This window comes from Denticeps clupeoides, chromosome 14 (assembly GCF_900700375.1).
Source record: "Denticeps clupeoides chromosome 14, fDenClu1.1, whole genome shotgun sequence".
NCBI lineage: Eukaryota > Metazoa > Chordata > Actinopteri > Clupeiformes > Denticipitidae > Denticeps > Denticeps clupeoides.
In genome coordinates, this window is record NC_041720.1 from 1,788,108 (window position 1) to 1,799,736 (window position 11,629).

At 45.7% G+C, this 11,629-nt stretch overlaps 1 protein-coding gene across 3 annotated transcripts in view; it reads left to right on the forward strand.

Annotated features, from left to right (window-relative positions):
• Positions 1-11,629, forward strand: part of LOC114803359 (androgen-induced gene 1 protein-like) — a 40,127-nt gene that overhangs the window by 6,437 nt on the left and 22,061 nt on the right. For all 3 annotated transcript variants that reach the window (XM_029002877.1, XM_029002879.1, XM_029002878.1), the window contains 2 exons: positions 5,682-5,930; positions 7,052-7,207. In XM_029002877.1, the coding sequence (XP_028858710.1) occupies positions 5,790-5,930; positions 7,052-7,207 (297 nt within the window). In that variant the 5' untranslated portion in view covers positions 5,682-5,789. The remainder of the gene's footprint in view (positions 1-5,681; positions 5,931-7,051; positions 7,208-11,629) is intronic.

Here is an 11,629-nt window from a genome sequence, read left to right on the forward strand (position 1 = left end):
GTAAAGTAAAGTAAAATGGCAAACGTCTTGCCAGAAACACTTCAGTCAAAAGTTTGGACTTACATACTTATTTATGGGTTTTTGTTTTTTTTTACATTGGTGAAAGTGACGTGTCATTGTGAAACACAGCAGCACAGCACACGGTGACACGGCAACAGTTGTCCTCTGTATTTAACCTTGGTGACAGTGGGCACCATGACCGGCGCCTGGGGAGCAGTGTGTCAAGGGGACCTCAGTGGGATTCGAACCTACAAACTTCCGATCACATGACCAGACCTATTATGATAATTAATTATCATAATAGGTCGGTGAATATGTCTAAAGTATAATTAAATATTTTTATTAAAAGACCTCTTTTTTATTTGTGCAGAAAGCAGCATAGTGTGGGGGGTGTCAACTGTAGGGCCTGTGAGACTGTGCTGTAAGTGATTTCAAATAAATAAGAAATAAATGTTGTTGTCGCCATTACAGTAAATGAAAAGTAAGTTTTCCATAACTAAGCGCACAAAAAAAGCACAAGTGCAATTTTCACACTTCTTGCTGCTATTGTATACTGCTATTGTTCTAATTGTTCTTCAATAGGTGTACGTTTAGGATTATTCAGTTATCTTTAAGATAACACGTTTTTCAACCATCTATGATATCAATAAAAAAGAATATTTCAATAAATTTTCAGCTTTATTTTTACCCACATTTTACATCTCAGGCTCTACAGGCCCGTACTACATTGCACAAGTTCCATATTAGGATCCACGCTGAGCTCGACTTATGAAAGAAAACAAACTACATCCATTCTGCACCGCGCACCTCTGACCTTGAGTAAAGCGTTCCGTTAGATCAACAGTCAGCCGCCAGGGTGGCGCGGTGGATCCAGAAAATAAACAAAGCCATGCCCACGCTGTGCCCCTTCACCCCAGCAGGCCCAGTGTGCCCCGACCCAGCGACACCCGCTGTCCTTGTGACCCTGGAAAGTCGGGGAGCGAACTTCCCACAGCTGACCGCAGACCGTGGCGGGCACAGCTGCACTTTGGCAAGACCTCTTCCTGCCTGGCGTGGCCTTCACCACCTGCATCCCCACTGTCACCTGACAAGCGGGCCTTTCCAGAAACGACATTATCAATTCAATCGAAAAAATATTCAACATCCTATTTTCATTGGGGCACAGTGTAATCCGATGCATAAACCCGTTCCTACCCTGTACCCCACGAGTTGAATTATAATTTTTTTTTTAATTGTTGGGTTATATAGTATGAAAATGACTCTTACACTCCAGGAGATAGACACAGTTTAAGATTTTCAGATAAGATCACTGAAAAAAAAGAGGCCTTATCAGGGCTCAAAATGTATAGAAACCGAATGAGAATTGCTGGCGTCTACCTCTTGTAAGTCGCTTTGGATAAAAGCATCTGGCAAGTAAAGTAAAGTAAAAAAAAAATAATTTAGGGTGAATGTGAAATGAGTCCAGATTAAAATCCCGATCACCGTGTATTATTCTGGGCCCACTCTCCACAGCAAAGTCAAGCCAGAGGGGTCACTGGAGTGATAATGACCCCTGCCGTTTTGTGCTGACTTGAGGGGGATGAGTACCAGAGACCTGTAATACCCCCCCATCCCTCTATCCTCTTAATAGCTGGGATGGGAAATCATTTGTCCGCCTCTGGTGAGGGATTTTAACTAAATAAACCTCTTTGGATGCCTTATCGTAGCATAATACTGATATTAACAGAGGCCATGTTGGTTTGCTACAGGCTGACATCTTTCAGAACAGGCGATGGCCTCAAACTGGCAATTACAGATTAGAGTAATGCTCTGACGCGGCGTCACTGGAGGAGCTGCGGAATGTTTCTGACGAGGATTTACGTCTAATGCATCGCTGATGTGTCCCAGGCTCCACTCTTCGGCTCGCTCCTTTCATACTCACCCCGTGTTCCCCTTTTAATCCCCAACTGAGCCTTGGCATCTCATGACAAACTCAAACTCCAAGTTGTAAGTCTATCAGCACTCCCCATCCAGTGGTTCGTGGGAACATCTAACCACTGAGACTAATAAAACCATACGCTGTCCTCATCTGGGCAAAAGAGGACAGTGTGAATCGTCTCTTATCAAGCAATTGTAGAATGTGTGGGTGTGGAATGAAGGAAAGTGTTGTTTTATTGTGTGTAGACTTTCAATGTCACATTCAGAGCCTATAAAGCATGTGTCTTTATAAAGTCTCTGCATTGTATAATTTTTTATTATTACTATTCATTTGTGGTGGGAATGACTCTGTATTCTTTATTCTGTATAAAAAAAAAAAACAATGGTTTGTGTATGTGTGTGTGTGTGTGGGGGGGGGGGGGGGTGTGTACATATATTATTCTTTTATAGTACGTTACAGTTTTGGCGCAAAAAGAGCTGCATAAAAGGCATTTGTATGGTGTCGACCCGTTTTTTTACAGGTGACCTTCCATACCCCGAGCCTCCCAGGCAGGCTACTGCGCATGTGTGTGTTTGTGTGTGTGTGTGTGTGTGTGTGTTTGTGTGTGTGTATTATTTTATTACAGTACACTACAGTTTTGGCTTAAAAAGAGCAGCATAAAAAGCATTTGTATGGCGTCAACCGTTTTTTTACAGGTGACCTTCCATACCCCGTAACCAGCATGGCTACTGCGCATGTGTGTGTGTGTGTGTGTGTGTGTGTGTGTGTGTGTATATATATATATATATAATACAATAGATGGATAGATATATTACAGTACACACATACATTTGAATGCCTCAAAATATATAACTATGTATATATTTGTGTGTGTGTGTGTGTATATATATATTTTTTTTTTTATTTATTTATTTTAGTACGCTACAGTTTTGGCGCCAAAAAGAGCTGCATAAAAGGCATTTGTATGGTGTCGACCCGTTTTTGTTACAGGTGACCTTCCATACCCCGAGCCTCCCGGCATGGCTAATGCGCATGTGTGTGTTTGTGCGTGTATGTGTGTGTGTGTGTGTACATATATTATTTTTTTATAGCACACTACAGTTTTGTCCCAAAAAGAGCTGCATAAAAAGCATTTGTATGGTGTCAACCTTTTTTTTTTTGGTACAGGTGACCTTCCATACCCCAAATCTCCCGGCATGGCTACTGCGCATGTGTGTGTTTGTGTGTGTGTACATATATAATTTTTTTATAGCACACTACAGTTTTGTCCCAAAAAGAGCTGCATAAAAAGCATTTGTACGGTGTCGACCTTTTTTTTTTTGGTACAGGTGACCTTCCATACCCCGAATCTCCCGGCATGGCTACTGCGCATGTGTGTGTTTGTGTGTGTGTACATATATAATTTTTTTATAGCACACTACAGTTTTGTCCCAAAAAGAGCTGCATAAAAAGCATTTGTATGGTGTCGACCTTTTTTTTTTTTGGTACAGGCGACCTTCCATACCCCGAATCTCCCGGCATGGCTACTGCGCATGTGTGTGTTTGTGTGTGTGTACATATATAATTTTTTTATAGCACACTACAGTTTTGTCCCAAAAAGAGCTGCATAAAAAGCATTTGTATGGTGTCGACCTTTTTTTTTTTTGGTACAGGCGACCTTCCATACCCCGAATCTCCCGGCATGGCTACTGCGCATGTGTGTGTTTGTGTGTGTGTACATATATTATTTTTTTATAGCACACTACAGTTTTGTCCCAAAAAGAGCTGCATAAAAAGCATTTGTATGGTGTCGACCTTTTTTTTTTGGTACAGGCGACCTTCCATACCCCGAATCTCCCGGCATGGTTAATGCACATGTGTGTGTATGTGTGTGTGTGTGTACATATATTATTTTTTATAGCACACTACAGTTTTGTCCCAAAAAGAGCTGCATAAAAAGCATTTGTATGGTGTCGACCTTTTTTTTTTTTGGTACAGGTGACCTTCCATACCCCGAATCTCCCGGCATGGCTACTGCGCATGTGTGTGTTTGTGTGTGTGTACATATATAATTTTTTTATAGCACACTACAGTTTTGTCCCAAAAAGAGCTGCATAAAAAGCATTTGTATGGTGTCGACCTTTTTTTTTTTTGGTACAGGCGACCTTCCATACCCCGAATCTCCCGGCATGGCTACTGCGCATGTGTGTGTTTGTGTGTGTGTACATATATAATTTTTTTATAGCACACTACAGTTTTGTCCCAAAAAGAGCTGCATAAAAAGCATTTGTATGGTGTCGACCTTTTTTTTTTTTGGTACAGGCGACCTTCCATACCCCGAATCTCCCGGCATGGCTACTGCGCATGTGTGTGTTTGTGTGTGTGTACATATATTATTTTTTTATAGCACACTACAGTTTTGTCCCAAAAAGAGCTGCATAAAAAGCATTTGTATGGTGTCGACCTTTTTTTTTTGGTACAGGCGACCTTCCATACCCCGAATCTCCCGGCATGGTTAATGCACATGTGTGTGTATGTGTGTGTGTGTGTACATATATTATTTTTTTATAGCACACTACAGTTTTGTCCCAAAAAGAGCTGCATAAAAAGCATTTGTATGGTGTCGACCTTTTTTTTTTTTGGTACAGGTGACCTTCCATACCCCGAATCTCCCGGCATGGCTACTGCGCATGTGTGTGTTTGTGTGTGTGTACATATATTATTTTTTTATAGCACACTACAGTTTTGTCCCAAAAAGAGCTGCATAAAAAGCATTTGTATGGTGTCGACCTTTTTTTTTTTTGGTACAGGCGACCTTCCATACCCCGAATCTCCCGGCATGGCTACTGCGCATGTGTGTGTTTGTGTGTGTGTACATATATTATTTTTTTATAGCACACTACAGTTTTGTCCCAAAAAGAGCTGCATAAAAAGCATTTGTATGGTGTCGACCTTTTTTTTTTTTGGTACAGGCGACCTTCCATACCCCGAATCTCCCGGCATGGCTACTGCGCATGTGTGTGTTTGTGTGTGTGTACATATATAATTTTTTTATAGCACACTACAGTTTTGTCCCAAAAAGAGCTGCATAAAAAGCATTTGTATGGTGTCGACCTTTTTTTTTTTTGGTACAGGCGACCTTCCATACCCCGAATCTCCCGGCATGGCTACTGCGCATGTGTGTGTTTGTGTGTGTGTACATATATTATTTTTTTATAGCACACTACAGTTTTGTCCCAAAAAGAGCTGCATAAAAAGCATTTGTATGGTGTCGACCTTTTTTTTTTGGTACAGGCGACCTTCCATACCCCGAATCTCCCGGCATGGTTAATGCACATGTGTGTGTATGTGTGTGTGTGTGTACATATATTATTTTTTTATAGCACACTACAGTTTTGTCCCAAAAAGAGCTGCATAAAAAGCATTTGTATGGTGTCGACCTTTTTTTTTTTTGGTACAGGTGACCTTCCATACCCCGAATCTCCCGGCATGGCTACTGCGCATGTGTGTGTTTGTGTGTGTGTACATATATTATTTTTTTATAGCACACTACAGTTTTGTCCCAAAAAGAGCTGCATAAAAAGCATTTGTATGGTGTCGACCTTTTTTTTTTTTGGTACAGGCGACCTTCCATACCCCGAATCTCCCGGCATGGCTACTGCGCATGTGTGTGTTTGTGTGTGTGTACATATATTATTTTTTTATAGCACACTACAGTTTTGTCCCAAAAAGAGCTGCATAAAAAGCATTTGTATGGTGTCGACCTTTTTTTTTTTTGGTACAGGCGACCTTCCATACCCCGAATCTCCCGGCATGGCTGCTGCTGCCGCGCCGTTGCCACGGCGACTTCCTCCTCCCTCCCCGGCGCTCCGCTCCCACAGCGTTAAAGAACATGGCGCTCATCCCCTCCCAGGTCCTCAGGGCGGCCATCCTGCTCTCCTACTTCTCCATCCTGTGCAACTACCGCGCCATCGACATGCCCGCGCACCAGACGTACGGCGGCAGCTGGAAGTTCCTGACGTTCATAAACCTGGTGAGTAGCGCGCTGCCGCCGCGATCGAGCCCGCGTGACGTCACAGATTATTATTATGCGGATGATGATGATGATGATGATGATGATGATGATAATGGGCATAATAACCGTTATCGTTCCGTCCCCGCACGCTGCTTCTCGCTCTTGCCACGTTTGGATGCGACGTGCGGCGTTGCACAGCGACCGGTGCACAAATATGAGCGGCTGCGTGGACACCAGCGTTCATATTTTGCATGGATTTCCATCTTGCTGCACAACTGCACGCTGATGTATTTCACCTGAAATCGTGGAAATCACGGTCAGGTTAAACAGCAGCTAATGAAATAAATGAGCATAACCGTGCTCAGAACTGTCCAAGGTTAGAACCCGTAAGGCCCCGTGGAGAACCATCGTATCAACGGTCTGGGTGCTAGTAGCCTGGTGGGTAATACGAGGAACCAGAAGACCCAGGTTCAAACCCCACTTACTACCATCGTGTCCCTGAGCAAGACACTTAACCCTGAGTGTCTCCAGGGGGGGACTGTCCCTGTCACTACTGACTGTAAGGTGCTCTGGATAAGGGCGTCTGGTGAATGTAAATGTCTGGAAAGACCCTGGCCCTGGATTCTGGATCAGTGGAAGAAGGTCCAGACTGATCCCATCGCCATGCACATACGCTCTGAGATTTTTTTAGATGTGCTTATTAGAATCTGGTAAACTTTTCCACAGATAATGGTCACTAATCGTTAACTGCTGATCTTAATTTGTCTTGATTAATGCTGATAGGCCTGAGAAGGAAGGCGTGGAAATGGCCTTTTATTCAGAAACTAAATCGAACTGGTCGTGACTTTTAAAACGATGGGCATACTTTAATTTAAAGATTTTTCTGGCTTATTATGCAATAGGTTTGTGACTTATGGGACCTTTAGATCAGAGGTTCTTGTTCAATATGACGTAACATTTTCCTGGTAAGCACCTTTGATTTATGGTGACCTTTGAGGCCAAGGTCACGGGGTCATCCATCAAAACCTAATTACCCATTTTGACAATTTTTGCCTCCCCTAGCTGGTTACCCAGGATGCACTTTGGTCCTGGAATTATTGCGCGGCCCCGTCATTGTGACCCCCTGACCTCCCTCCCAGGTGATCCAGGCTGTGTTCTTCGGCGTCTGCGTGCTGACAGACCTGTCCAGCCTGCTGACCAAGGGCAGCGAGAGCCTGGAGCAGGAGCGGCAGCTGAGGAAGCTCATCGGCCTGCGGGACTGGATGATGGCGGTGTTGGCCTTCCCTGTGGGAGTGGTGAGTACCGCCCATCTCCTCCGAGGCTGCATGCGGTCATTGTCCGGCTGATAAACGGCGTCTCTGGTCAGAGGAACCTACAAATAAACGTTAAAGGACTTTACTTTACTTTACTTTACTTTAGACACCAGCAATTTTCGTTCGATTTCTATAGATTTTGAGTTTACACAACTAAGAGCCCTGATAAGGCCCAACTTGTCAGAAATAGAACCTGCAGGGGAATTCAAATTCAAATGTATTTGTCACATACTCAGTCATACACGGTATGATATGCGGTGAAATGCTTTTAGCGGCCGCTACAGACCACAGTATTGCAAATATTGCAGGTATACAATGAACCAATATGCAAATATTGCAAACATAACCAAATATTACACTTTTACGTCTTTAACATAAAGTATGTGTAACGGGTAGGGTGAAGGTGTGCAAATGAGTGAAAGACGATGTATAATATAAAAAAAGTAAAAAGAGCAGAGATTGTGCAAAGAGAAAAAAAAGCGCAAAGATTTTGCGCAAAGTAATTTTGTGCAAAGAGTCCAGAGTGGTTGAGAGTGAAAGTGCTGGAGTGTATTGGAGATCTATGTAGTGTTGATGTTGAGAGCTCGGACAGCCCGAAGAAGAAGAAGCTCCTCCTCATTCTCTCTGTGTTGGACTTCAGGGAGCGGAAGCGCTTCCCTGATCGCAGCAGAGAGAAGAGTCCATTGTTGGGGTGGCTGAGGTCCTTCACTGTTCCCGGACCAGGTTGAGATGTTTCCCGTCAGGATGCTCTCTATGGTGCAGGAGTAGAAGTTCCTGAGCACCTTGGAGGGCAGTCTGAAGTCTGAAGTGCTAGACGAATGTTCTATTTTATTTGATTTATTTACATGTTTGTTTGTTTGTTTGTTTGTTTGTTTTGTGTGTGCGTTCGACTCGTTTGAAATACTTTTAAAACGCTGATCCTGTAGCCTGCAGAGGCAGCAAATTCCCTGTTGGAAGGGAATGGCTCGCTTGATGGCCGTGTTTCAGGCCGTTCTGAACCGACGGGTCCCATTGTTGGCATGAGAGGCATGAATGCGCCGCATTGTCTCAACTTGCCCTCTCCATCCCTCTTACGGCGTTAAAGAAGAACGTTGAAGCCGTGGCCCTGCGAGTAAAATCGAGGTCGCCGTTCAGCACCCTGGTTTCTGCCGTCCCTCGAGGCAAATCAAAAATGGGATATTCACCCAGTGTCGGCTCGGACGGACAGCGGGCGCCTCGGGGCCGTTTTTGGGTCGTCGGCGTGACCTCGCGCCGCCATATCTGGTCCCGGCCTCGGGAGCCGTTTGCATACGGCGAGCGGGGACACCGAGACGCATTGTCTTGAACGCGCTGCTGCCCATTTGCTTTGCAAAGCACCCAAAGTCATCTACCCCCTGACGGAGGGCGGAGAGACGTGTTTTGCTTGCTTTCGGTGACGGGCACCTGATAATTGCTCGGAAAATATTTAAATTGGAACTCGCAGATCTCTTTTCTGTTTTTTTTTTTTTTGTTTTTTTCTCTCCCTCCCCGGTCGAAAATGTTGAAATTTCGTAATTTAAAGGGGCAATGGCTTCGCGCCAACATGCCAGAGCCCAGGGGGCTTCAAGCAAGCTCTGTATTTGTAAGGTCCTGCGCAAATATTTGAACTGCTGTACGGTGGAGCGGTGGGGATTTTTTTTTTTTTTTTTCCAGGACTGCAGCCAGAAGACGGGACAAAATCATGTTCTCTGTCGGACTTTTCCCCTTCGTCAGTTGCAGTTAGTGTGTATTTGCTTTTTACGTCTTTGTCGTTCCATTTTATTGCCATGTTTGGCCATGCGCTTGACCTTCTGTCTGGCCGCGGAAATAGCGCCGGGCGGAGCGGCCCAGGATCTCTTACCGCAATATTTAAACTTTTTTTTTTTTTTTTTACTTGTCACAATATACGTTACCGTATGAAATTTATGTTTGAAAAAACAGAAAGATTTCTGTTTGGAGCGAAATTGTTTTAATAATATTTGCGAAGTGAGCGATGCGTGTATTCAAGCCAACGATATGCTGAACCACGGACGCTTGGTTTTCTCGGGGTACAAGGTCGGAATGTTACAGGAACATGAATAAAAGATACGCCTGTCCGACACTGAACACGTTCATTAATGGCGGCTCCCTTGGTAGGGATTGAAAATCCCACAGGAGCTGCAATCGGGCCTAAAAATTTGTCACCAAGCCAGACCTGACCCGACAAGTACGGCTTTTTAAAACCCCGGTGTTCTTTCTGGAACAAGACAAAAAGGTTTTTAAACAGAATCTGATAAATGGCGTAAAATGTAGAACGTAATCGCGGAGGCTAGCCTCCGTCTCACCTCGTCAGCCTCCATCGTGGCGATAACTAAAACGCATCGCGTGACGACGGTGGCTAAGAACGGTGAGCCAAATTAACTTTTAAAATGTACATTTACGACAAGCAAAACACCGAAACCAAATTACAGGCAGCAAATCATACGGAATCGTTCGAGCCCAACGAAAATGATAGAAATTGAGCCCAAACCCTTGAGCTGCTCAGGCCAAGATTTACAGGCTTTATTCTAGAAGACGTAATCTGATCCTTGCCAAAGGTGCTGAAATTCTTGACCGTTTTTTCGCTACATCCACTTTGAAGACGAAGTGTTTCTTAAAAGCCCGGTTTTCTTTCTATAACAAGAGGAAAAGGTTTAAAACATAATCTGATAAATGTCGTAAAATGTAGAACGTAATCGTGGAGGCTAGCCTCCATCGTGGCGTCTCTCGTGATAATTAAAACGCATCGCCTGACGACGGTGGCCAAGCACGGCGAGCCAAATTAACTTTTAAAATTTACATTTACGACAAGCGAAACACCGAAACCAAATTACAGGCAGCAAATCATACGGAATCGTTCGAGCCCAACGAAAACGATAGAAATTGATCCCAAACCCTTGAGCTGCTCGGGCCAAGATTTACAGGCTTTGTTCTAGATGTTGTAATCTGGTCCTTGCCAAAGGTGCTCAAATTCTTGCCCGTTTTTTCGCTAAATCCACTTTGAAGACAAAATGTCCACTTCGTAAACGGACGAGACAGTCGATGTCGCGACTGTGTTTGTATTATACAGTGGCCAACACGAGACGGCAGCTGATGTTGTCCCTGTCACGACGGAGCACCTGATGAGCCGCTTGGCAGCGGCGCTGGCTCCGAGAGCCGGCTACGCGGCTCGGCTTACGAGCCGAACAATGGAGGTCATTAGCGGCGGAGCTAACGCTGGAAAAACGAACCCCCTCGTCGGCCGGGGCGCTCAGCGGCCCCCGTCCACCCGTTCCCGGCACGGCTCAGGTGCGAATGTGCGCCTGGCAGGCTGCTGATGCACCTCCATTCTTCCGGTGAAACGGTGAAAGGGGAGAACGTGCCGCCGGGGCACAATGGGAAGGACATCTCGTACGCAGCCGGCGGAGGCACTGACACAGAGTCACCCGGAGCTCTGGCCGGGTAATTCCATCCCGCTCCGGATGACCTGCCCCGGATGGGGAAGGAGGCCCCAGCTTCTCCGGCTGTGGTTTCTCCGTGGGGCCCGCGTGGGCCGACGGGTGTGGAGATGTGAAGGGTCTAAATAAACCACCCGTCTCCGATAATAAGGAATCCTTCAATGGCGCGTGCCCACCGCGGTCAATACATCCCACTCAGAGGCCCCACGGTTTATTTGGCTACGGTCAGCCGTCATCTCGAAAGTGCGAATTTAAACCGGAATCTCTGGGTCCGGTTTGGTCTGAAGCAGTGAAAACTCCCTGGAATTCCTGGTTCGGGAAAACTGGAGCATTTTAAAATGCCAGCAAGCTCGACGTGCCAACGCCGGGTTTTTTTTTTTCTATCTTTGTTCCGCGGACACGCCACCGTCCACCACGCAGCAGCATACGGAGCTTGGAGACGGGGGGAGGGAAAGCAGCGGCTCTCGGGGGGGTAAATTACGGGACGCCGATCTGAAGACGGTAGCCCCGGAACTCTCGTTGCGCCCGTTTGGAGGAGGAGGACGACTCTCGGGTCAACATCTGACATCTCAAGTGCCAGGGGGTTCCTGAGCGAATCCACCCCCCCCCACGGTGGACTCCCTGCCTGTCGGCTGACCCGAGGTGAACATCGGGATGCGGTGCCAACAGTATGGGGCGGATGAGGATCCTCCCGACCGGGTTATTGCCACAGGATGACCCTTGCAACAAAAAAAATTGAAACGTACGATTTTATTGTTGGAAAACGATTTTCCACTTGGCTCAGGGCCACTGGGAAGTTGGATCCCGAGGCGGGAGCAGCTACCGCGGTGGACAATTAAGCACCACCGGCTCACGCAACCTCCAGGCCTTGGGAGGCGTGGGAGGAGGTCTGGAGCGCCCAGATGAAGAACTCCAACCAAAATGTCCAATTAGAGGACGGAACTCTGAAGGA